This window comes from Tauraco erythrolophus, chromosome 2 (genome assembly GCF_009769465.1).
Source record: "Tauraco erythrolophus isolate bTauEry1 chromosome 2, bTauEry1.pri, whole genome shotgun sequence".
NCBI lineage: Eukaryota > Metazoa > Chordata > Aves > Musophagiformes > Musophagidae > Tauraco > Tauraco erythrolophus.
In genome coordinates, this window is record NC_141466.1 from 105,906,070 (window position 1) to 105,933,599 (window position 27,530).

At 48.5% G+C, this 27,530-nt stretch overlaps 1 protein-coding gene across 1 annotated transcript in view; it reads right to left on the bottom strand.

Moving 5' to 3' along the window:
* Positions 1-23,025, bottom strand: part of PKDCC (protein kinase domain containing, cytoplasmic) — a 35,167-nt gene extending 12,142 nt beyond the window's left edge. The window contains exons 1-5 of the mRNA XM_086628966.1: positions 22,357-23,025; positions 8,183-8,305; positions 4,786-5,057; positions 1,788-1,867; positions 848-955 (exon numbers count right to left, since the gene is read on the bottom strand). Of these exons, the coding sequence (XP_086485092.1) occupies positions 848-955; positions 1,788-1,867; positions 4,786-5,057; positions 8,183-8,305; positions 22,357-23,025 (1,252 nt within the window). The remainder of the gene's footprint in view (positions 1-847; positions 956-1,787; positions 1,868-4,785; positions 5,058-8,182; positions 8,306-22,356) is intronic.
* Between the last annotated feature and the right edge of the window lie 4,505 nt (positions 23,026-27,530).

Below are 27,530 nucleotides of genomic sequence, written 5' to 3' on the forward strand. Positions count from 1 at the left end.
AATCTTCTGTGCCAACATTCATCTTCATTTAGAACCCATCTTCTCCTCTTTACTGAGCTTTCGCAGCAAAGCCATAATTTTCCTATCAACTTGCAGTCAATTATGTTGACAGTTTGACGTGAATATTGTACATACACAAAAATAATTTGCAAAACAGCTTTTTCAATTGTTAGACTTAACAGTCATTTCCATCATACATAATCTTCTTTGACATGTATAATTCCACAAGCTATCCTTCCGGGAAGAATATGCATCCCTCCGTATTACAGCTGCTTGAACAGCATTTTACGTACCTGTGGTGCCGCAGAGATTTTAGGAAAAAGCTATTATTATGCAGCTTTGTTTTCATCCTGTCCTATTTCTTTTTCTGCTTTATTCTACCGCTAGCAGGCAGCTGAGGGACACCTTACTTTTCCCTTGCAACACAAGCAAAAATCTTATTCTTCCAATCTAAAAGTGCTTACGCAGCAAGAAATTCCTGTAAGTCCCAGGAAATCCATGAAGGGTTACAGCACCTTGACTAGCTTCCCCCACCTCGTGTTTGGGCAGGTTCTGACACTCCAACAGCAGAGAAGTGTACGAACGTGGGGAAAAACACTTTCTGCAGATCTGCTACGGAGACCAACGCTCCACTCCATTTCTTTATCCCCATTACAGCCTGCTCACACCTGTGATGTCCAGCTACCTCATTTAGTGAGAAGGGCTTCAGAAGGCAAAAAGCAGATGATAGATCCTCATGTGCATGATTCCAAGGGCCACTAAGCCCTGTTTTCTGCATATTTGCCCTTTCAAATCTCAACATAAAGACAAAGTCTCTGATTATAAGTTTCAAGAAAGACCATTTTACCAGCTTTCGGCATCCGGGTTGTGTTCTGTAGGTACTCTCCACTCTTGTACAGATTCAAAACTCTCTCTAGCTGAGCAGCCGTCTCATCTATTCCCCAGTGAAGTTCTCCTTTAAAAGCACAGAAAAAGAGTGAGTTAGATGATGAGCAACCTGCACCGGACGAAAATGAGGTTGAATTCGAATGAAGCCCCAGGCATCAGAGCCTGGTGGTGCCCTGCTCTACAAGGGTGTTGTGACTTGGACATGGAGTACAGGACTTACTACAAATTGGGTTTCACACCTGACGTGAGCCAGGCATGTAAAAGGCTGGCTCCTCCAGCTAGGAACCCTGCAGTGAGCTCCCCACGAGGGATGAACTTTAGCCAATACAGGGAACTCCAAAGGCTTTGCTTGTTAATTAGCATCATTAATGTCCTCATTGAATATGGACATTACAAGGTACAAAACCGCTAGAACCATGAGCCGAAAACTCCCAAATCAAACTTACAGGCACACGCAACTACTCCTGTCTCAAAAGCACTACCTTGGCAATTAGTAAAGGTCTACGTCAAGGTTGCTTGCCTTTGGCTTCTCTGGTAGAAAAGCACCACTGGTACCATTGGCAATGGGGAAGTATCCTGGTTTTACCATTAAATTCCCCTTGCCGGAGACAGGGGCTTCTCCATATCCCACAAGGGATTGCTTTCTAATGCAGTTCATCCCACCTGAGGTGTCAGGTGGAAGTAAATACCTCTGTGAAGACTAGATAAAATCTGAAAATGGGATTTCTCTGGTATATGGGGCCATTCTTGCTTTCTCTGTACGGGGGAAATTTTATCCTGAATAGAAAACCAATCTGGTTCTATTGCAGTGAACATAAAAGCAGCATCCTCAACATCTCAAACATGACAGTCACAATGAAAAAGGAAATACTTGGCACTACCACATTTACTGTGATTACCTGTTGCATTGACTATCTTATCCAGTAACGGTCTCAGTGAGGATGGCGCACTGTGTGGAAGAAGATATGTAAAAAAAAACCTGCAATGGAAAAGGAACCCACATTGAAATTTTTTTTTAAAGAGTTTACAAATGTCTGGTAACTACTGAACAAAATAAGGAATAAAATTCCTATTGCTTATAAGCCACTGACCTATTCAGGAAATATAATCATATTCTATAGCCAAATAAATATATAGCTGAGACTATTCACACAGCTGTCTGGAATACCTAGACCAGGCTGTTATGCACAAGGCTGCCTTGTAACTACGTGTAAATATTCCATTGATACAGACATTGGCTGTGACGCCCCATGGATTGTGACTATTTACAAAGCTGTCTGTACTTTAACAAACTAAAAGGATGCCATCAAACCCAAGAAGTCTTGGGTTGTTGTTGGTTTTTTTTTTCCAAACCTTGAAGTGCATAAATCAAATTTCTGCCCATTTCAAATAATTGACCATTATTTTCTTTTCTACAGTTTTCGTAGACTTTGAAATGAATTGCCAGGAGAAAGCCTTCTTCTATTGTTTTAATGCTGCTGCAAAACAGAATGGAAGTAAACACCTTCTCTGTTCTCATAATTTATCTAAATGCAAGATGCATTCACGTAGATATTCATCAACGGACGTATATGCTCCATTTTAACATTTTTAATTACAAAAGAGAAAACAATATGCCTTTACCATCACTTTAGGTAAACTTAAAATTTCACATTGTTAGGTAAACTTAATTTTCACATTGTTCCTTTACGTCCCTACTGCTCTGCCAGTATTACTACCCATTGCAAACTCTGTCGTAGCAACCTAAGATGTAGATGAAGAGCTCAGGATCTGACAATATAAACAGAATTATCAGACATAAATATCAGGCAATAGGCAGAATAGGAACAGAACTGGGAAATTGCCCTGCTTTACACCTAACCTGCAAAGTAAACATTTTTTCATGTACAGAGATCACACTGTAAAACAGAAACCTCCAGATACTCATGCTCAGGAGGGAGACTAGCAGATGCCTTACATAAGCACAATTTAAAAATTAAGTTACTGATAGCAAAAATTAGTCAGATACAGGTATTACTGAGCTGACATATTCCACTTACATAATGAATATTTCCTTGAGATTTTAACTCCCTTTTTGATCCCTTACAAAAATAATATTTATATTATTTATTATATACTTATTTTATCTATAAGGAATATTTTTACCATTTATACTATAAATAAATGTAAATATATTTATTAAGCAGGATTATCCCCAGGTAGGTTTTCTTAGCGATGAGTATCAAACAGCCAATATAAATATACAGAGAAATCTAAAGAGCAGCGTAACATTTGTAATGAATAATTTGTCTGGTAGATTTTACCTGACTTTTCTGCTTAAGAGATTACCCGTAATCAGAGTCTGACTGATTGTGAATAGTTCTTTGCAAAAATTCAGTAGCTGTCATTTACTTTGCTAAACGCTGGAAGGATGCGAGCCATTGGTTAATATTTAAAAATATTAATTATTCTTAATTTTGAAACTGTCCAGTGCTTTGAAAGTTGTTCCTCCAGATGTTTGGAGGAAAACCCAGAGAGGCACATTTGTGACAAGATGAAACCATCTGAAAATTAAGGTGAGCCAGTTCTTGCATAGCAGAGGGTTTTTTCCAAAATGTTTTCTCTCCTTTAATTATTTACCTCATAAAGAAAACAGCTAGATAGCCTAATTACACTTTTAAGGCTAGGGCCTGCTATATTTTAAAATTACAAGGGATTTACGCACTGTTTGACATATTGCTGCTTTTGACTTCTACCTAACAGCACCAGCAGCCCTCTCCTCTCCTTCCCAGTCTCTAACTCTGCAGCAACAGAGCGCATTCACAAAAGTACAAAACCCAGCAGCCCACCCCGGCAAAGCGAGGGTTTAGCCTTCCAAGACGAGTGCCCAGAGCTTGTTGCTGATGCCCCAGCACAGGAGGTCGCAGCCTACTGGGGCATTAATCTGCTGTCGAACAAAACCCCGCTGTCTCTATGGAATCAAGCAAAAGCAGCGGCTGAAAACACTGGGGCACTGTGCGCGTGCCACGGGCTGGCACGTGGTCCAAAGGCGATTTTAAGAAGGGTAATAGGAGCAGCCCGCTTCCCTCGGCGAGCCCAGCGACCTGCCACCAGCCCACCACGCCGCAGACACATCCCCGCTTACGAGCGGGATGGATGGGTGCCTATGAAAGGCTTCGTAGCCAGACCAGTTAAAATGGTCTTAACCAAAAGCTCGCAAGCTGAGCAGGATCTTTAAGCCGAGCAAATGGAAACGGAAAATTTCGCAGGGCGCGACGACAACTGGGCTGCACGACGGCGGATGGCTGTCATGTGGTGCAGCCCATTTCAGCGCGGTCAGCTAATGCAACACACATGCTGGTGAGTGCCCTGGGACCAAAGCAGAAGACGCTCTTTGGAGCAGCCCCTCCTCGCTGTGGTCTGGCAGGCAGTGAATGGCACGATGCTCGAAAGGGAAGGCTATGAAACGAGCGCGCCGTGACGGCATTGCTTTGAGATCCTCCTGTCGCAGAGACCAGGGGCTGTGGGCAGAAGGGAAGGGTGGAGAACACAAGAAGACCCTTCCTCATGCTGAAGAAGAGCTGCCCTGAATCGTCTCACCGCAGAGCTACCGGGGCCCCATCTCTGCTGGCACCTCTGTTTCACTCCTATGAAAATCTCTACTTGCGTGAAGAATTCAGTGGAAGGAAACCAATGTAAAATTAGACTGAAAGTAGTGAATCACACTCAAAGTATGCAAAACAATTCCAAAGTTATAAATGCTACGTATTTTCACAAACAAAACAATTATTCATGGCTTCACTTACTCTTGGGTAACGATTCTGAGACAATAAATACTCAGTGACGTGAAAAATACAGAGGATGCTGGAGACTTTTTGGCCCCCTCTTAATTCTCTTTTACCTTATGCAATCACGTACCTGTAGGCGTTGTAGAGATTCCTCTTCTCGTTCATACTCTGACACCGTCCCTCAACCGAACAGGGCAGGGTGAAGTTCCTCGCGGGGAATTCCATAAAGCAGTCACTGTTACTGGTGCAAGAGCTCTCCTCAATGCTGGCATCGTCCAGATCCGTCACCTTCAGCTCCCCATCCACGATCACAAACTGCCGAGGGCGAAAATCCAGTAAGGTCACGGAGCCGAGAGGAGAGTGAGCCAAATAATGCAGAAGCCGAACTAAGCTGAGACATATCTGGAATGCAAAAACGTGGGTACCTTGTGTTATTTTCTCAGCACAAGGCATACAAATGAAACCCCTTTAGCTGAAGATATGTTCACATATATATGACTTAATATAAGCATTATAACTTATCCTCAAAACTGAACATTGCAACTAAGATATTTTTCATAGGATTAACATAGTTGATTGTAAAACCCTTAGAGACCTGAAACAAAAATAAGCTTCTTTACCAGTCCTTTCCCACACAATTCTTGAAGCAGAGCTCATTGTTGCTATTCTTACTTTTAATAGAAATAAAAGCATTAACTTTTAATAACACATTACGCACAGGCCTTGACCATGCAGCCTGATTCCGCTCTTTTACAAACACCAGGTCTGGAAATTTTAGCTGAACTGCCCTGTGCCCATGCCTGGAGCTCCAACTGCAGACGGTGTCTGGATTGCCTCTGTACTGATCCCACCTTTTGACTGCTTTTATAATTTTTTTCCACTGGTTCCTCTCACGTTTGCCTTTTTCCAGGGGAGAAGGAAGAAATTCCCAGAAAGAGATGCTCCACAGCTCCTCCGTAACTCTTCACTGTGCCTCAGGGTAATCATTTATATCTGTCTACCTTGGTGGGTCTACCTTGGTTGACCCTCATGTGCCACTTTGAGGCTGCGGTGGGAGCTCTGTGCTGATGCCGCACTTTTCAATTGCACATTACAAACCTGAGTAAGTATCACTAGACAGCAAACTTGATGAACGTTGAACTCAGCCCCCTCACCAAAGTACTGTTTTCAATTCCTGTGTTCCTTTGGAGTCCACTATGTAACATATTAATGCGAACACAGCATTAATACAAACGCAGTTAAATACTGGAATTTTTATTCTGTGTATTAAATTAACAACAGGTCTTATTCAGTCTAGCAAGTTTTTACTGTCTATATAGAATCTTTGTTTTCTAGTAAAATACACTGTTAAGGCCACGTGCATCGATGTAGTCAAATCCAAATTCAACATCCGGGCATAAATGCTATAAGTAGGGGAGCACATAAACATGTCCTTCATAAGACAGTCGAGCATGTCTGAAGCTATCCCGCACAGACCCTTCACCTGCAGGACATCAGAACTATCTCACACTTCTATAATGATTCTCCTTGACCAGACTAGAACATTTTTATCCTACTTACAGGACACCATGGTTCACATGGAGATGCCTGTAGGTGTAGATGAACACGGGCCTGGCTATGGGATGCCAGACTTGACCCCCCTTTCCGCCCTCTGGAAAGATATAGGATTCCTGTGTTGTGCCATCCCACAACACACTGTGTCTAAGAGGCAAGTCCAGCCCAAACAGATAACCTGTAATACACATTATCTTCAATTGCCAATCAATGCAGAATTTAGCTTGAAAAAAAACACAGGTTGCCATCTGAAATTATTGCCTTTTCTCAAATGTCAAAAAGCCTCTGCTCCTGCCCTGGCAATCTCTGTGACCAGGCTGAGCCCCGACGGGCTGATGGCCCTGAGTACCTGCTGCCCAGCAGGTACAGCAAATGCCCCTGTACAACGAGCTCTAAGAACACAGATGAAGGTTCTGCTCAGTGTCACACATCTCTGCTGAGCACAGAGGTGATGATCTGGGGAGCAAGCCTACTGCCGAGTCCTGCGACACATGGAAATTATTTGTAGGAATAAGGTCAAACATTTATGCAGCCATTTTCAGGGCTGGACCATAAACAAGTCTCACGTATGAAGAAGACCTGGTTATATTTCCTCTTTCTTCTCTGCATTAGTTGCATCCTAGACAAGCTGATGAGTATGGCATTATCTAAGACGTCATTACAGCGGTCACAGGAATGTTTCATCTGTAATTCCACCTCTGTGAATCAGCTCCGCACCTTCATCTAATTCTCCTTCATCTCCTTTCACAATTGCTCGCTCAGAAATATCCATGCTGGAAGGAAACTTCCCCGTTTATTACCCATAATCTAACACATCTCTTGCTCATTCTCTTTGTACGTAGTTGCCATTACAGTCCATTATTTGCATTCCCTGGGTGAGATGAGCCGCAGACAGGTCCCGTATTTTGGGAGCCATGACGAGTACCTCTACCGCTTATTAACACCGTACTTCTTTCAGGGAAAGGGAGTTGAAGCTTAGCGCAGGGAACACACTTGCTCCATCTATATTAGTAAAATAAACTGTGCCAGGGAACATTCCTGGGCACAGAAACCTAATCCCGCACGCACACTTGCTAGCATGGTCTCAGGCGCGGGTCCGACCAGGACCAAGGCTGCTCCCCAGCACAGTGCCCAGACACCATCAAGAAGGCAGCATGGCCCCGGGGCTGTTTCCAAGGGGCATCCTGCGAGCAGCCCCTCGGCCTTCAGGGAGTCCAAGAATTCAATCGCACAGACGCAGGCTGCACCTTGGTGGTTCGCCTCTGAGATCAGCCAGGAGCACTCTTAATTCTCCGGTACCGATGGAGCTGTGCAATCCGAAGCGGTTTAGATGAAAACTGCTGCTTCCTTGCAACGTCTTGAGGAGTTAACCTCAGCTGACAACATGTCCCAGTATACATGGAGCAAGACAGCGCTGTCCTGATCAAAGCACTGCTGCAGTCTGGCTTCATTTTGGACAAATTAAGCATGACCTTTGTGCTTCTGGTAAACTGCCAAGGCGGTGGACAACCTGGGTTTGAGATTTGTGTACATTTATTTCACTCTTCCCCCAGTCGAAGACCAACAGAGCAGGAAGCAGTAGAAAACAATTCTAAAACCAGCCTATGATAAGGATCAGGAGAGAAATGTAACATCCTTCCATTGTTTAAATCCCAGTCGCAGAGCACAACGCTCAACGCCAAAAATCCTGGGCCTCCAGCTTTAACAAGTAAGAAATGTTTGAAGATATCATGTAAAAAGCACATAACAGCTACAGCAGCCGGATAGCATCGATGGATGAAATAATGCAGTATCTTAAACACTGCAGAAAGGGAGTGCTAAACGTTGTTTCTAAACCAAGATGTAATCATACACAAAGCAAATGTTTAATAAACATGAATTGCACTGCATAGTACCTAACCCCCGCTTCATGCTTGATGTTATTTTGTATTCATCATTCTCTTAAAAGTCCATTTAAAACCATTGTTACTCACTCGAAATCTGTCTTCCCAGGAAGTCTGTAAAAGCTGGATCATCTCTAAAGGCGAGCCGAGCTCAGTGATGGTCGTCAGCGTGTCTGGGATGTCGTTGCTATCTTGGTAGCAATAGCCATAGAGCTGAAAAAAAAGAAATCACAACCAGGCAATATCAGTGTAACATATCTTGGCATGCTTTTATGTTTCTCTGTGGACGAGGTGCAAAGTAAGCGTTTCTTACAAGTCTCTGAGCTCTACACGTTGTATTGTTGAATGTTTAAGAAAAAAAAGAATAATAATTGAAAATACTCATGAATGTAGAAACAGAATTCTATCTGAAGAAAATTAGTCTATGCAATACCTGGCTAAATAAGACTGATTTTCTGCTTAAAAGACATGGCAAAACAGTTTTTAATGACATTTCCCATAGGACTACTGTTTGTGCACTGAATGACAATGTGCATTTCAATGACACAGGAGTCTGAAAAGCAACTGAACTGCCAAAACGTATCTTTTCCCAGGCAAAAATTGTCTCTCGCTATACTTGATGGACTCTTCTGTGCAGTAACGTTAAAGAAGGGCAAATACTCCAAAATATTATCTGCCAGTAGCTTCTTCAATTTAAAAGCATTTAAATGGCAATTTCGGCTATGCTCCAGCTCCTTCTTGCATTTGCTTTCCAAGGACATTTGAATGATTCATTTTCACTTGCACAAATAATTGCACAAGAAGAATATTTAAAGACTGTGGAGGAGAGATGTCTTGCTTTATATGGAGTGGGACAACGTCTGACAGGGCTGGGGGACAGGCTTTTACAAACTGCCTGCCAAGCCCTGGCAGAGGCAGTTAAATAAGCCTGATAAGGATCTGATTGCAACTTTCCAGCCAGAACAGCATGCACATGAAATAAAATTAAATGTCATCTCTGCCCCCAGTCAAATAAACCACATAGTAAAAGGGTCTGTGTGAAAACACAGCATTAAAAAACGCCCTGCTGCTATTCTTCTATTGCCTTGCCCTGAGTTATCTGACTTTTCGAACCTCTTTTAGTTTTAAAAAGCTGGAGGAAGCTGACGGGGGTCTCCTCTGAGCTGAAGGGACTCAGATATGGCCGTGCAGAAGAAGCCAGGCTGACCCAGAGCACAGGGAGGACCGACCCTAATTTCCCAGGAAAGCACTGAGCCAGGCCAGCGACTGCCACGGATGGAGGGAGCGAGGTGAAGCTGCACACCCAGCGCCAGGCACGTTCTTACGCCTTGTGACCTTTCCAGGCAGAAAAAGCAAAGACCAGGCTAAAGTCAGCAAATACAGGATTTGTTATGAACCATTCTGCTAGCTCGGACTGTAGCTGTCTACATTTAAAGGAAAAAAAGGTGCCAAAAAACGTAAAAGAAGTAAACAGTTTTTCTTTTTAGTGTAAAAACAGTGCTGTATTTCAAAACAGCTGCTTAAACACGGACATTAACTTAAACAAAAAAAAGAGCTAGAAGATTTTGTTTTAAAACATGCTGAAAATATTTTGGTGTCAATGCTCAACAGAGAATTTGTGATAGATGCCGATATGAACATTTGAAATAGGAAAAGGGATCTGTCTCTTTGCTGCCACAACCCTGACAAAGATTGAAACAGCAACTGTTTCTTAATCTAGAGCCTTTCAGACCAGGCTTGGGTTTGCTCCTTATCATCTGTGACACCGTTTTTGTGCAGCTTATTGACAGGAGTTAAATCTTCATGTGCTGCAATCTTAGAGGACCACATCAGTGCAATTCTGTTCAAGCCTTCCAAACTAACAAAAAATTAAATTAAATTAAAATATTCAATACAGTATATATCTTTTCTTAGAGATGAGTTGGATTCTGCAGTCCTTAATAGGTATTTCATGTCTGTCTCGTACGGGGGCAGACTAAGAAGGCAGGATGAAGCTCGGCAGGTTTGAAAACCTTCACTTCCGATGTCAAAATCTACCATCTGCTTCTGTATCATCTGCAGAGTTCAGCGCTTGTCTTTAGCACAGTAACACTATCCACCGGGGGAAAAAGCCATAAGGGAAATTAGCAAGCAATACAGACTGGGAAATGACAGTATCGCAGTAACTGCTGGGGCACAATAACTCTGAATAGAAAAGAAGGTATCAGTCTTCATTAGACATTCTCAATGTTTCTGCAAATCATTCCAGGAGTAGAAATACAGAACAAAAAACAACAATTACACATTTGTGTGATTATAAAAACATACTACATAAATATCAGCACACACAAAATACTGATTAGTATTATTTTTGTGCATATGAACACATAAGTAGAAATTAATTACAGTATCTATTTGTATCTATTATATCTCAATCCATGAAAGCCAATAGTAATAGTAATGATTTAGATTTGTTCTCAGAGAGCTGGAACTTTGCTTGTAAGTAATTCTTTCATTTCAGTATTCAATTTGTACCTTGGCAAAAGTCTTCGCTGCCCACGTATCTGAGTATTCGGTGTATATTTTACTATATTAATGCTCACTTAATCACTCCAGGCACTGTGGAAGCTTAAACTACCTGATTTACTTTTGGGTTTATATTAAATTGCTCTTTATTCTCACAAGAAAATTTTCTTGCATGAGTACCGCTGAACTTTATCTTACAAGCTGAAAAACACAATACTGAGCAAGTCAGTAAAGGTCTAACTTAAAAAATATATACTCTAGCCTGAGCTCTTTATTGATTTTACTTAAGTGAAAGCTCTCCAGATGCAGTGTTATTACATAATTATATGGAGTTATAAAAGCACAGAAGTCTGAGATATAAAGGATTTATTGGGCCACATTTATATTTTTTCTAAATGATCTCCTGAAACTAAATGCAAAAATGCACACATAATTACATGGCCATATTTGTATGTGCAATTACCATGATTACAAACTGTGCATGTCCCAACAGCCAGTTAAGCATCTAAAATGGTTGCATTCATCCTGTCCTGATGAACCACCACCCAGCATAAAGATGTTACAAAATACAGAATATATATAGATGCAATACAGTCCAAGACAGTAATTTTTAGGACTTTTGTTTAAGAAGCCAACTTATTAAGACACAGAAACAACAAGTACCGAGGTACTACCCAAAATACTTTTTAGTTTTCCTTCCTTTTTGGTTTTGTCCAATCCATTTTAAGGTCTGAAATGAGACAAAATGGTTTGTATTCCCAGACAGTGAAGTAAGAAACAGATAGCTGGATGCATACAATAACAAGAAAAATAACCACACGGGGAAACTGAATATAGCTGGAAGCAAAAGATGAGCCAACACATCTCTTCTATCTGAAATTCTATTAAGTTGGACATCATTCTCAGCACCACAAAGCTACACTGGAGATGTATTTGAGAGTGATGGTTTTCATACGCCTTTTCAGCATGGTTCCAATTAAACGAATGGAAAGAAATACAATCCCACATCTTTTTGCTATCTCAAGTCACTACATTTAAATGCCACCCCAACATATTTTTGCATAGAGCCTAATAGCAAACAGTCACAGCATCGGGATGCCTTTCTGTCTGTTTAGAAAAACGTATGCCAGATATGAAATGTTGACCTGTTCTCACATCGTGTGCCATAATTCATTTCGAGTAGCCCTGTTTACCGAATCCTTCCCTCACTGCCCGAATTTTCTCATCCATAAAGCCTCGGTCCCGCATTAGTCGATACACACCCAAAACTCCCACTGACTTCAATGTTTTTTAGGCACGCTGGGCATATGGGGTCAGCCCCTGAGAAAGTTATAGTGCTTTGTAGGAGCTCGTGTCCCCCCAGCCGGTCAGTTCACCTCCCTTTACAATTGCCTTTTAGTACAAATTATGGGGACAGAGGTGCCCCTTTCAGAGGAGCTGGGCTGGGGGGGGAAGAGTGAAAGCAGAGGTCAGCCCCTACACAAAAGCCAACAAGCTTACTGAATAAAAACAAGAAATAAAGGAGCTTATTAAGCTGTCATCAGCAGGGTCAGCCTGTGCAAACAACGGGCTCTCCTGCATTAGCACAGGCACCCTAGCTGGATTTTCAGAAAAATAAATGTCAAGTCAGAACCTCCTCCCAAGTGTTACATTTCATTTATAGAGGTCGGGAACAGTAGGACTGGCCACTGTCCCCAGCTGGGGCTTTGGGCACCATCCCCAGCCGGGGGCTACGGCCACCGTCCGGCTCGGTCACGCTGCCAGGCTGCAGCAGAATGGCTGCCCTGGCTACTGGAAGGCAAAACTCCCCTGCACACATCATGCAGTTTCCCTAAAAATTACAGCATGTTATGAATCTTTTTCTTTGCCTTGCTAGTTTTTAGCCCTTAATGTTCACAATCTTTAGACTTTCTCTACAATCACAAAAGCTGGAAATTTCCCCCTTTTTTTTCTTTAATGAACATGAGATTTCCATGACTCCAGGAACAAGAACTTCCAGAACGCTATTTCCAGCTGTAATATAAGCGACACACTCAACTGCATTACATCAGAAGTAATTTATAGAAACCTAATTCTCTTCTCTTTTAATTTGGAGTTGCCCAAACTAACTACAGTACGGCCTAACTGCTGTCCACAATAGAAAAGTGCAATTAAAAAAAAAACCAAAATCTCACTTTTAGGAAGAGCAATAGTAGACAACACTTGCCACAGCCTTTAATTTCAAAAATACATGGAGACAGGGTTCCTTAATCAAAACTGGTTGTGTCAGGATTGCATTTTGTAGTGACTTGGTGCCCAGGGGAAATAAAAAGCTCCCATTGACACTGCTAGCCATCTGATGAGCCATTTGTTTGAGCTGTTACATGACAAAACCAGAAGAGCACATTTTAGAAGCTCTTGCCACTTTATTGCTATCAAAGTGAATGTAATTTTTTTTTTTTTTTGCAATCAGTCCTCGGATTCACCTTCCATTGCTGGAGCACTAGGACAGTGCCTGCAGCAAGAGCAGGAACATACAGCACTGCCTGATACAGCTGTGATTTACCAACACATGATTTGAGACATTAATGTCAGTCTAAGATCTAGCCACCCCTCGGGTTTTAAATGTTTCCCTTTCTTGCTCATGGTATATACATATATAAATATACACACATATACATACATATATAAATATACACACATATACACACAAGCAAATATATACATATTTCTGTATATATGACATGTAAATGTATAAATGTCTTTACTACACACGTGTAATATTTGTATCTATATTTTAATGTGTTTTATACATATAAATATATTATAAAATATTTTTTATAGTGCCACATCTACTCAGTCCAAAAGCATCTGCAAACTTGTAACATGCATCTCCCTGTAAAAGGATGGGTTCTCTGAAAGGCCTAAACTTAATAGCAATCCAACATCAGCCTTTCTGCTACAGGATATATAGACAGAGATGATGCACGAGAAGTAAATTGGTTTTCCTCATCAAAATCTAGCAATCAAGTCCTGCCAAGCGCTGAGCTTCATTGGAAAAGGCTTTTGTACAGGGTGTCCCCAGTACCATGCAGAACTTTTTTTAAGAGCAGGATCGAAACTGTGCTGACAGCTGTGCAGCAGGATTTCCTTTGCTGCTGGGTATGGGAACCGAGAGCAAGCAGTGGGTAATTCAAATATTAAACTCTAAATTCACAGCTTTTCCTAGGCTTTTATTTATAAAGGTATTATTATGATTAGTGCTAAACTCCAGAAGAGATAGAAGGTACAAGACTCTCATACCCGGCACTGATATTAAACATGGGAGTTCATTAACAGAAAAAAATGGAATGTATTATTTAGAAACACAGGCGTATGTGTATCTAACCGTATCTGTTGGTATATCCACAGATATCTCGATCTATTTTGTATGTATGTGGGTGTATACATATCCATATATACCTGCTATTCTTACACATATTACAGTGGACATAATCTTATGATTTAGTAACATTATCTCCCTTTTACTCTCCCTGCTTTCCTTACACTCTGAAGTGGAAAATTCTTCTACTAAAAACATTTACAACACTTTGAATTTGCATTGCACTGCACAAGCTCAAGGCCCAACCCTGCAAATATTTGGTCACACAAGTAGCCTACTCTTGTAAAGCCTTCCAGTGAAGACAAATAGATCACTCATACAACCATGATTTCAATGGAAACGGACTGATATCACCAGAGGCACAGTTCATCATCTTGTAAATAGCCAGACCAGAAGCTCCCCTGACCTCCATCCACAGCCACTGCATTCAATTCCACTGCACCGCAAGTTTAACCCTTTGCTATGACCTGATTTTGCATTACAAAACTATCAAAAAATCTCTGTTCATCGCACGTTCGTACAAGCTTGACTTGGATCCATTAGACTCATCCGTACAATTCTTGTTTCTTAGGTATCTGAGTCACATCACTGCATACTTTATCATAGTGAGCTTTAAAATAAGCTTGGAATCTATCCGCAGCTACACAGTCCAAGAAAAAAGTAACCCTTTTTAAACTATGTTGTTCCAAATGTGGCCTAAAACAATACAAAATATCCATGTTTGGTGTCTACTACCTAAACTGAGTGGTTCAGCTGAGTGTGACAAAAAATAACAACTCCTTTAAAATTAGCCTAGAGTCAATACTAGTATTAGCATAGTGCCTGTGAGAACTAGTTCTTGTCAAGTTTTTCATGGCCATCACCGAAATCGAAAATTGCAATGGCAATAAGATGCCATAAGGCATCTACCTGAACCATCAGATGACTGTGTCGGTGCAAAAATCCTCAAAAGAGACCTTCAAAAAAAACAGCATGTATATCTGAGACGGATATTTAAAGAACCAGCACTGCAGCACTTCCAAGCATGGCCTCAGCTCATGCTTGAGTCCACCAACACTCCCTGCGTCCATGCGGGGAGCAAAGGGCCAGAGCAGCAGAGCTCTGCCAGGGCTGGCATGCCCTTCCAGGAGTCATCTCCTGCCTCCTTGGTCAATCACCACAGCCCTACTGGTCTTTCCCAAAATATGGCTGCAATCAGAAGATAGAGATGTGTGAAAGGACCACAGCCATCCTTTGCAGGGATAGGAAGGGATAGGAAGGGATAGGAAGGGATAGGAAGGGATAGGAAGGGATAGGAAGGGATAGGAAGGGATAGGAAGGGATAGGATCATTTCAGTTGGAAGTGACCTACTGCCTGACCACTTCAGGGCTGATTAAAAGTTAAGAGTATGTTATTAAGGGCATCGTCCAAATGTCTCTTAAACACTGACAGGCTTGGGACATTGACTGCCTCTCTAGGAAGCCTGTTCCAGTGTTTGCCCACCCTCTCGGTAAAGAAACCCTTCCCAAGTTCCAGTCTAAACCTCCCCTGGTGCAGCTTTGAACCATTCCCACACATCCTATCACTGGATACGAGGGAGAAGAGGTTTACCTAGCTACCCCACGTTTGGGAGGCGGGGAGTGAAAAGAGAAGCTCTGAAAAAAACACATGCTTTCCCTTGCAATTCTGTCAGAATTCACTTCCAGACCAGGATATTCATGGGGTGGAGTAGCCTTCTTTGCTCACTGTCACTCCTCTGAAAAAGGCAAGCAGCAAGGGAGGACTCGATCGTATCCACAGCATCTCACGGTGACCAGTGATCTCCCTGAGCTGCTGTGCAGAAGAAGCAACACTGGGCTTCCCCGAAGAAAACTGCATGAAGTTGCAAGTCATCAGCTTCCATAAAGGAGGCAGAAATTCAAACCAGAGTCTTCTGGAATGATTTACATAGCACATAAAACTGTGAAGCAATCGTTGAAATCATTCAACAAATGATTTGGATTAGTTTTATGAATGCCATTTTCAAAAGGACGGACGATGTAGCCCTTTTAACTTATGTGGTGGCACGTGTCTTACGGAAATCCGTTCCTGCCAACAGCTTGGCAAGTTGAACGCCCTCTGCCATCCGACGCAATTCAATGGGAAAAAAACATTACTTGGCCACTTCAGTGTCAAGACGTAGTGCTTGCCTTCCAGTGACATGAACGGTTAGAGCTGGTTTGCAATTGTATCAGCTCTGCGCTTCCAGCAGCTCCGGGGTTCTTGTTAACAGATCCTTTCTTCACTCTTAAAAGTTCAGGATAACATCTGGGCCTTTTGGGAAGCAGTCTCGCAATAAAGAAACACTTTGTGTAATTCTTCTTTCCTCGCCAAACCGCATCTGTCTGCTCCCTCTGCCCTTCTCCACTCCACCCCGAGCTCCTCGGGGCTGCGGGGACATCTGTTAGCAGCAGCGAGCTGTCTCCACCGAGCCATCAGTAGGTGGCACCGCCTGCTTTTTTCTCTCCACCCACATCAACGTCCAGCGCTGACACCCTGGATCGACCACCACCACCCATTTCAAAGGACCCTCAGGTGACTTAAGAGGCCTCACCTCCTGCAAGGTGCACCTATGGCGATGTCAAGCAGTAAGATGGAAGTGACTAGGACAAAGGCGCAGCTCCATCTCTGCTCGCTGGGCAGCAATGGTGGCAGCTTTACCAGAGGAAGGAGGCAGCGAACGAGTGGTGAGAACCTCTCCTGCCGCCTCACCAGGATTTGGCAGGCTCATATGCCCGGGACCTGAAGTTCCTCTGATCCGAACACCAGCTAAACAGAAGGTGTCAGCCTGGTGGGTGGCCTCATTCATCTTTAGCCAACCTGTCCAAAGAGCAGCTCAACTGAGCTACCTTTAGAAAAGCATTAGAAAAAATCCCCGGTCTAAAACAATCCTTCTACTTGCAGCAATCCCCTACCCATGACTGCATGTGGGGTGCATGGTCAGGCCCCAGCCTGGAAGGTTTAATTCTCATGAGGTGCTTGGTTTTGAAAGGTTTGCTCCCAAGAGCTGTGAACCTCTGCTGCCTCATCCAAATTTCAGAATGACAAATCCTCCATGTAGTCACTCACCAGCTAGTATCAGCAACCGCAGCACTCTTCTGAGGTCAGACATTCCCAAAGTTGTCATGGTCAAACCCCAGCCAACTGCAGACCAAGGCTCCTTGCTGGGAATCCTGCACCATTGCCACCACCAAAGGGGATTCAACGCCCACCCGCTGGCAACAAGGAAGAGGTCCCTGAGTAGCTGTTTCCACCGTGGCTTGATCTCCCCTTACCCCTCACCTTTCTGTGAAAACAACAGTGGATTCATGCAAGAGGGATGGGGAAAGACCAGACCTTCAAGGGTCCACACGCTCCCTATGCTAATCTATTTGCACTGGAAATTAATTGTATATTGACTTTCTTCAGACTTGGAAAGATTGTCTACTTCCACTTGGAATAAGCAAACTGTATACAAAGCTTTACTATTTTAACTCTCCCATTAGAGTTAAAACTGCTCTATCCTGCTGGCTATGCATTTGTATAGGGAAACCATCAGGGCAAAATGTCTGTTAATTATCACATGTAAAGAAAAGAAAATCTTATTTAAAAGAGGTATTTAAAAACACTATGACGAGCTAGCACATCTTAAGTTTACTGAACTTGTCAACAAGTTGTATACTGAAATTATTTTCAGTACTTTATTTAACGAATTTTCTAAGTGATAACTATTCTCACTGTAATCATGACCATTTAAAACAAATCAATAAAAAAAATACACTAATGCTAACTGAACCAATTCATATAGAAACTGCTTTGACATCATAACTTGGAAGGTGACTTTTTCAGTGTTGATGCCCTCCCAGTATTTCATCTGGATGTTTTAATTTGACGCTAAAGCTAAACAAGCCAAATGAAATGTCTTGTCTGGGCAGCCAGCAAACTCCTGGTTCCGTTGGCAGCTGGTGTCTTCTACAGGCTTCAGACAAAGTCAATCCTTTTCCTCGAGCTTTTGTGTTTGTTTTTAAGAAAGTGGTAGCTCCTTCTTAAATGAAATCACTGCGAACTCACAGTAGAAGCACTGATCAATAGCTGTCACAGAAACAGGCTTGCACTTTCCCAAACTCCTGCAGTTTCAAACCTTTCCTCCCTTCCCTTCGGCTGCAGCAATGCAAAGGAAGAAAATTCCTCCAAAGAACCGCTTATGCCCATGAATGGCAACACCCTTAATTCTGATACTCCAGGGCTATAATTACATTATTACAGTAAATCAAACATTGCCTTTGTGTCTCTACAATCGCGCTCATTGTTTGAAATTAAGTGCAAATGGTTTGATTTTTCTTTTCTGCCTCAAATACAGGCAGAGAGGAACTAACGCATACTCAAGTCATCTTCCCCGCTAAAACAGAAGGAAAGCCAGGACTCAGGCAGCAGCACTGGAACTTTGCAAGACGAGAAACCGCAGCACGGAGGGCAAGAAAGAGATCAGGCACCGCATTTGACACAGAGCGACTGCAAAGCAATTAGCGGGCCGCGAAATCCTCTGTCGCAATAAATCAGTGACCCGCTTCCCCCTCTTCCCCACCGCCCTTCGTTACAAAATCGACTTTAATGAACTACCCTTCTCTTCCCCGCTCCAAAGCAAATACATTTCCAATGCAGTCTGCACCTGCCCTTCCCAACGGCTGCCGCGCCAGGGAGCCTCGGGGGTGCGGGGGGGGGGGGGTGCGGGGGCTGCCCCAGACTGCGGGGACAAAGGGGGGCGATGGCCCAGCGCTGGCACTGCGGCGGGTGGTCAAGTGATGGGCAGAGCAAGGAAAAAAAGATAGGAAGGCAGGCTGCCTTTGCCTCGGCGTCGGCTAATGCGAAACCACTCTCCCTCTCGCTGCTTTTCCACGTTTCCTTATTGATAGACTTGATCTGCCACATCTGCCAGAGCTGACACATCTGGCTCCTGCCCCAGGCAGAGGGCACGGCAGGTGTGTCAGCGCGTTGTCTGAAGGCGGTGGCACTTTCTGGAAAGAGCTCTTTTCCCCTCTATCATATATCGTACAATAATCAAGTCTTTTAAAAGGATGGCTAAAAAAAAAAAAAAAGGGGCGAAAAAAAAAAAGCTGATTTTGACAAGAGACAGGCCAGAACGGGAACTGCTGAGACAGTAAAGAACAAGCCTGTTATCTTACAAACTACACTTCAGGCTGTCAGCTGCCAGAGATTTACAGGAAAAACCCCCTTCCTAGGGCTGAACCTACACGGAACTTTATTTCCAGCAAAAGAAACTCATGAACGCGTTCACCCCGGATAGCCCCTGATCGGAGCCGGGGCTGCTCCGGAGAGGCCGGGCGCCGAGGAGGAGGACAAGGCAGCCCGGGGGAGGGCGGCTGCCCCCGTCATCCCGTCGCGGCGCTTCCCTGCCCACGGCGGCGTGCGTGGATGGGTCGCCGTGGGCAGGGGACGCTTCCACCACCCCCGCGGCGGCGGCAAGCGGAGGAAGACCTCCTGCCAGCCTCAAGCCAGCCCCGGTTCGGCTCCAGCCCCGGAGGGGGGCAGGCAGGGACCCCGCCGGTGCGGCCCCAGACGGGCGGCGCTCGCAGGTGGCAGCGCGGGCGAGTGCGGGGCTCCCGCCGCGGCGCGGAGGGAAAAAGCACCGCCCGCCTCCGTGCCCAAAACCCTGCCGGCTCCACCTTTCTCGCCCCGAGGCGGGGTTGCTGCAGGCTGCCCGCCAGCTCTGCCCTCCTCTCTCCCAGCACGGCAGGGTGGCAGGAGGGTGGCACATCCCGCGAGCTATTTATAGGCGCTGCCTCGTGTTTGGGTATGCCGGGAGCCGCCGCGAGGGTAGAGGGAAGGAGCAAAAGAGAGGTAAGGAGGGAAGGCAGCAAAGCTCCTGGCTTTTCCTGGCGCAGTCGATGTTGTGTGGTGCCTGTGGCATGCGTAGGCAGCGGGGGTCCTGCTGCTCCCATGGCAGCTGCAGCGCCCGTCAAAAAGGCAGGAGAGGGGCGAGGAGATGTTCAACTGATTTCCTCTCCCTCGGCCGCAAACCCTGGATAGTGATTCCTAAGCGCTAGGCCACCTTCCACAGAAAACAAGCTAAAAACCATTCTTGAAGTCGGTAGATCCTGTCCCCTTTGAGATTTTAACAGAGACATAATCGATGAACCTCACGTTGCTCACTGGTGCCCGTTTTCTGCACCAGTTTTACGACTCCGGTGTGATACCAGAGACCTATTCTTGGCCCATACCATGCCTGAATAAAGCCCGTCAGGTCGAGTTTTACAGTCTTCTGTCAAGTTAATGTCTTATCAAAGGTATATCCCTCACTCAGGCCACAGTAACCTCGCCCCGTGCGTCCCTGGAATGAAAGATGTTAAAGAAAAAGGTGGGTGATATATGGGGGGCTCAGGGCTCCACTGATCCCAGCCAGGCAGCTCTGCCAGCAGTGGATGGAGCTGGAGGGCTGACAAAAGCAAACGCGATGACAAAAATCGGAACAAAACTGAAAACGTGTTTCTGATTTAAGTGTAATCTATTTTTAAATTGGGTGGCATGTAAATACGAAGCCGTAATTAACAGGCGGGATTTTTGCCCATGAGAGCATTTTTCCAGCACGGAAGCTGGGTGTATTTCTCCACCCGGCGCTTGTGGAAGCTTCTGCTCATCCTCTGGCTGCTCCAGCCCCGGCCCTCCTCGCCAAGGGACACCCCACATCTTGCCTTCGCTTCCCCCTCCAGAGTCCACCTGACATTACGAAACGGAGCAGTGAATTATGGCAGCGGAGGGAGCAGTGCTCCGGGAGAGGCAGCTCCAGCAGCACAGCCCGCACTGCCGGGGGTCCCGCTGCCCACACACGGGGGGGACCGTTCACAGGCAACGCAGCCCCCTTCCATTTTGTGAGGAGGACGAGCTATTTACAGCTGAATCTTTCCACAGCAGAGTAACACGGGGAAGAAACACTAGTGCCTACCAAAATGACACGCACCTTGAAAAAAAACACACGCTTCAAGCTCGACCTGACCAGCTCGCTTCCACTGAGTAAGAAAAACAATCTTAGGGGAAAAAAAAAAAATCCCCTGCACGTTTACAACTGTAGGGTGTATTTCCTGCTGTCAACTCAATCAGTAACGATGGCTGCACCCAAGCACGGGTTTCCCAACAAGAATTCATCACAGCAACAGAGAAGCAAGTAACAACTTTACTAGGAGCACAGCCCTTTGTAACTTGCTAGATGTGGTTCTCCTTATGTATTATAGTTAGACCTGGCACCACTGAGGAAAGAAAGAAGGAAGGAAGCAAGGAAGGAAGGAAGGAATTTTAATATATATTTTCTCGCCGTGGATAAATCATTACTATCCTTTCTTTGAACAGTGTATGAAACTCGAGAGCTTTGATCGTTGGGATCTGAAGTTCTCGTGGGGGAGCTGGTACTCCTACTGCTGCTACGGCTGAAGAAACACAAAACTGCTTTACCCGATTCAGTTCAAAAAGCACCTACTGTGAGACCGTCTGGTCTAACGTTCATTTTTTATTCTACTGCAACGCTCATGCTATGCGAAACGCAATAGGAATTTCCATACCAGCATTTACATCCAAATGGACCCGTTGAGATTCATGCTGATGTGTAACAGCCCTACTACGCAGCCCTTCTGGCAAGTGCCGCGGTGCCGGCGAACTGACTAACACCACTAACACTGGGCCCGTCCCAGTGGGTTACTCCGCGGGCCGGTCCGTGGGCCAGGGCTGCGCGCACCCAGCGCGGCGCCGTCTCAGAGGCTGCGCCCGGCGGGAGCCGCCGCAGACGCTGCCAGGGGTGCCCGGAGCAAGCGGCGCTTGCATTCAACTCGGCCTTTATTTCCTACGTTCGAGGAGTGCTTTTTAATCTCCGAGCCCTTCCTCGGCCCTCTCCCTCGCCCCCCTCCTCCAGGGTTATTTACGAGGAAGAGCGATCGGCCGGCCGTGGCGGGGGGATGCCGGTGGGGTTTAGCCCTGCACCAAGCGGCACATCCCGCACCTCTCCCCAACCCCCGAATCACTTGTCGGCGGGGGACGAGCACCGCTGATGGTGCGCGGCTACCGGCGGAAAGCGCCCATCCACGCGCCGCCTGCCTTCCCCGCTGGCCCGGGATGCCGGGAAGGGGGGGAGGTGAGGAGCCGTCGTGCCCGCAGGGACCTGTGTGTCAGCACCGCCGCCCCCCACCGCGCCTCCCGACCGGGCTGCGGCTCCCCACGGAGCAGGGGCTGAACTCTCGGGGGCTCGGCGGCACGGCCCCGGCCCGCTCCCCGCTCACGCTGGCGGCGGTAGCACCGACAGGTTGCCCGCCGCGGGGCCCGAGAACGCGGCGCAAAAGCAGCGCGACCCGCCCGCCCCGGTGGGGCTCCGCGGCCGCCCGCGCAGGACCCGCGTACCTGCAGGACGTTGGCATGGCGCAGCCGCTGCAGCAGGATCATCTCCTTGACGATCTTGTAGGCGGCCAGGCGGTAGCAGTCCCCCAGGGCGGAGAACTGCCGCACGCAGTGGGCGATGTCGTGCCCGCCGAAATCCACCGCCTTCAGCGCCACGGCCAGCGTGCGGTTGAGGACCGCCTTGTAGACCGCCTTGGTGTACCCCGAGCCCAAGTACTGCACGCCGCTGACATTGCGGATGTCGCGGCAGCCCAGCAGCGGCGGCTCCAGCGAGAGCTCGGCCGAGGCGCCGGCCCGCGCCGCCGCTCGACCCCGCGGCCCCGGCGGCCGCGGCTGCTCCGCCGAGGTGCGCGGCGGCGCCAGGTCCATCAGGCGCCGCTCCCGCGGCCGTAGCGGCCGCCGCCCCGCCGCCGCCGCCGCCGCCCGGTGCTGCCGGTAGCGCAGCACCTCCTCGTAGCGCTCGCGGATCTGCCGCGCCAGGGCGGCCCGGCCGCCGCCGCCGCCACCGCCCTCCTCCTCCGGCGGGTAGAGGGGGGCGCCGGGCGGGGAGGGGGGTGCCCCGTCGCGGGGCGGCGGGTGCTCGGAGCCGGGGATGAAGAGGACGTTGAGCAGGGTGCCCAGGAGGAAAGCGAGGCAGCAGCCGGCCGCCACCGCCGTCTTCCTGCGCCTCATCGCCACTTCGCCGCCGGCTTGTCCAGCCTTTCGGGCTTCTCTCCTCTCGCCCCTTCCCCGGGAACCAGCTCAGAGGCTTTTTTTTTTTCTTCCCCCTTTTTTTTTTTTTTTTTTTTTTTTTCCTCCGGGCTGTGCCGGCGGCAGAGCGGACCCGGGCGCTCAGCCGGAGCTCAGCCCCTTACGGCGCGCCCGCATGACACTTGCCTCCCTGCTTTTAAGCCTCTGAAGCACTTATTATTAGCGGGACGCGGAGGAGGGCGGGGGGGATCCCCGGCTCGCTACCCCCGCCGACGCGCAGTGATTGACAGCCCGGCCCTTCCCGCGGCCCGGCCGAGCAGCAGGGGGGCCTGGGAAACGTAGTCCCCCGCGGAAGCCCCGCCGGCCTCCGGCGAGCCCGGGAGCCGGGACTACATCTCCCAGGCTCGGTCGAGCCCCCCGGGCGGGGAAGGCGCGGGGCGGAGCGGAGCGGGAGGGCGGGCGGACACACACTCCCCTCGCACTCCCCCGTGGCGAGAGCAGCGGCCCCGGCGCTGGGAGCAGAGAGCCCTGGCGCCGGGGGCTCCCGGGCAGGGCGGACCGCGGGCGCTGCCGCCGGGCGAGGCGGGAGCTGCGCGGTCTTGGCCCTTCCCACGCGTGTCCGTGCGGCGCGGTGAAAGTCGCGCCGGCAGCGGTTTGTGCGGGATGCCCTGCCCCGGGGAGGGGAGGGGGCACAGGCACCCCCGTACCCACAGAAGGGAGGGGGTTTCCGATGCCTTTTTGCAGCACAAGGCGGGCGCGGCGGAGGGCTGGGCAGGGGAGCGGGAGGGGGGCTGGGGGTGCGTGGCACGGACTCGGGACTGTGGCCACAAATCACGGTCTCGGCATGGGGTAGCCCGTGCCCTGTTGGAAATGTGAATTGCAGGGGTGAGTGCTAATGACATGGTTATCCATCAAGCCCGCATTACGATGCTGTTAGCAACTAATTAACAAATACAATCAGACCGCGAAACTTCCACAAAGGAAAGGCCATCAACGAGAGAAAAGGCGTAAAGAGTCAGGCGAGGCAAAGTTCACCACAATGGAAGGGGGAAATCATTTCCAACAAGGGAAAGGGACGAGCCATTTAGGTAATACACATCGGACACGCCAGGGGAAAAAAAAAAAAAAAAAAAAAAAAAAAGAGAGAGAGAAAAAAAAAAGTGTTTTTTTTTTAACCAGCCACGGCTCCCAGAGCCAGCATGCTGCCATCGCCAGCGTCCCCGACAGAGCCGACAGAAAGCGGACTCGGGGAGGCTCAGCCCCCACCCGCCCGCTGCCCGGACCCGCGTGGAAGCGGGCGGAGGCGGCCTCGGGAGGGGATGTGGGGACCCACCGTCTCTCCCAGCGGCCTCGCCCTTTAGTCGCTGCCTCCCGACAGCCTTCCGCAGTCACCGGCGGCAGGGCCCACCCGCGGCCCCGCACGCGGGGCGGGCAGAGGCGCAGGCAGCTGCCGGCCGGCGGCGAGCCGCACCGGGCGCCCCTTCCCAGCGGGATTCCTGGAGTTCGGCATTAACCACCACATAAAAAATAACGGGGGACGCGTAAACACCAATTAAAATTAAAATAACACAGGGTGGGGGGGCTGTGCCCGGGTGGTCAGTGGGCTCCGGGCCGCCCCGCTGCGCGTTGCCCCGCGGTACTCGCTCCGCCCGTCGGGGCGGTGCCACCTGCCCTCCCCGCGGCTGCGGAGGACCACGGGCGAGGGTGGGAGGGGAAACTCGCTGTGGGTATTGAACAACCGCGCTTTTATGCTTGCCATGTCCCTGGGGATTGGTGGGGTTTTTTTTGGGGGGGAGGGCGTTGGGGGTTTTTGTTTGGGTTTTGGGGGATTTGGGGTCTTCCCTCCTTCCGCCAGTCGTTTTTGTTCTTATCTAGCGGGAGCAGCGAGTTTTTTACCTTCCAGCCATGCCAGGGCAGCTTCGTCGCAGACTTCCCGAGCCAGCCCCTGTTCCTGCTGCGCTCAGTGGAATTTCACGGATGTAGAGGAGGACGGGGTTGCAGGCGGGGATGATTTTTTGCAAAGTAAGCGGGTTCATAGCTATATGAAATAGGTTTCCAAAGCTGTTGGGACACCTGCAGCCCTCCCCGTTTTGTTTGGGATCCCCCCCGGCCCGCCCTCCACCCCCGCAGGCGCCGGGGGGTTCGGATTGCCTTCCCGCGGTAGGCTGGGGAGATCTGAATGTACCAGACCTCCCCCCGGCAGGGCAAAGGGCTCCCGGGGCGGGGGGCACCGTGCAATATTATCCAGCCGGTGATCTTAAACCTCGCGCTGCAGGTCAAGTCATATAGGAGGGATTCGCCAGTGCGCGCTTCCCGAGCGAAGTGCAGCCGCCGCGCAGGGGGGAGCGCAGCAGGCGCGCAGCCCGCCGTCCTGCGTGTCCTCCGGGGAATCACGGCGATCTGCCCGTGAGCGCTTGAGACGTGCGCGCTGGGCTGGATTTATGGCTTGGCTGATGTTAGCCAACACTTTCTATTACAGCACAGATAGAGTCAGGATAAAATCGAGCCGAGAAAGGAGGAGGCGCTGGAAACGTTACCAGCCAGCGGTGTGATCTCAGCGGAGTATTTCTTACAGGCCAAACCGGGGGCGACCCGAGGCCCACAGCCTCTTGGAGGGGGGAGCCGGCTCCTCCGAGGGACCGTGCCCGTCACGAAAGCGGATGCTGCCCGGGGGCGAGTGCGGGCAGCCCCGGGGGAGCGGCTGAGGGTCCCCGGCAGGGCCAGCGCGGAGAGAGGGGGAAGCTTGCATCGCCAGGTACCTCGCACGGCACCTGCACCCCTGGATGCTTTGGGGATGGGTGTGTTTGGAGGGGGAAGGTGTACATCTCCGCGAGGTGGAGGCAGCGCCCGCTCTTCTCGCGGGACGGGAAGGAGAGCGATTGCAGCGAAATAGGGGGGGTGGGAGAGGGTGGTGTCGGTCTTTGCTTGTCACCGTGAGGAAGCAGTGATTTAAGGAGGGCAGCCCTTCTGCCTTCCCCTTTGCCTCACCCCAGAAACGCGCCGCTTGGGGCCGGGCAGCTCCTCGCGGCGCGGAGGCTGCGCGCCCGCGGAGGTTGCGCGCCCGCCGCCGGCCCGCCGTGTTTGCGCGGTTGACGGGAACACAACCGGACTGCAAAACAGATGCCCCGCAACCCATTAAAGTGGGCCACCTGTTTTTCACATCATGCCCCATCTCAAAGCCAGTTTTCTTCATTATATCCTTCCCGACAGATACCATGAAATACATCACTCATTTAGATATGGGAGCCGACCTCTGGAGGACGACTTTGCGCGGAGCGCTTTGATGTCGAGAAATAAATTTCAAAAGACAGAAAGCCCCTTCCATGTTTCTAATTACCCCGCGCCCGGGGTCTGCCACTCATTAGGGCGGCGGTGACGGGGCGAGGCGGGCGGCCCGGCCCGGCCAGGCTGGGCGAGGAGGGGCTGCCAGGCTCCTTAAACCGCGCTGCCAGAAAAATCGACACGGCTGCATAAACAGAACTACCGACAAAAGTCAACAGCGAGCTGCGGCCAACAGCAAACAGCCCGTGCCGGCGTGAAAACGGGGCAAAAGCCTTTTCTGCATCCCCACCCGCACCCCCGGCCTCCCCGCCGCTGCGGGAGCTTCGGGAGTAGCCGGTACCCAGTCCCGCAGCCAAGGCTCTTCTGCAAACGGTGCGCTGAAGCATTACAGACCTTGCTCGCGCTTCTGCTCACATGCGAGCCTTTTATCTCGGCAGCGCAGTTGGAAAAGCTGAATCACCACGGAGAGAGCGAGGACCGGAGGGTATTTTTTTTCATAGGCAACAGGCTGCTCTTCATTTGATCTTCCCAGGCACTATTTCTATCAGTGTTCCTGAAGCTGAGGGATCAAACACAGAAAAATTAAAACCATGCTACCACGCTAAAGAAGATTAAGATCGTGGCAATATATTGACTGCTCCTTGGGGAAAGCATTTTGTTGCTGCGGGAGCTGTGGCCGTCCTGGAGGCAATGCTTGTGTTTCGGGAACGGGTGATGGGAAGGAGGGGTTTAGGAGTCTGCATCGAAACCCGGCCAGGAGCAATCTCAAGCGCCTGTGCTCCTGTCCTCCTCTCTGCTCCCAGCACAGCTGCGCGGGTATCACTGGTCTACAGGGTCAATGACCTTTGCCAAGCTAAGCTCAACTACCCTGGTTTTGACACCCACAAACAGGCATCTTCAAGCAAGTCTCACTGCTGGTCTCAAGGGACTTTGACTCCAGGCCGCCAAAAAGAAGTCCCACATTTTTAAGCATGGGTAGCTTCCAGATTTCACTTAAAAACCACAACTGGAAACATGTTTGTGGGAGCTGGGATCCTTCAGAGCTTCTGCTGGGGAAATTTGTTCTTCCCGAAGTGCTCTGCGCTCACATCACTCGCCTTCGACACCTAGGAGTTAATTTTTCTTGAAAGGACTTCATAACCTTTTGAATTCCTGGCCACCTGTTCTGGCTGCTTTTGTGGAAGCAGAGCTTTTTTTGGAAAGCC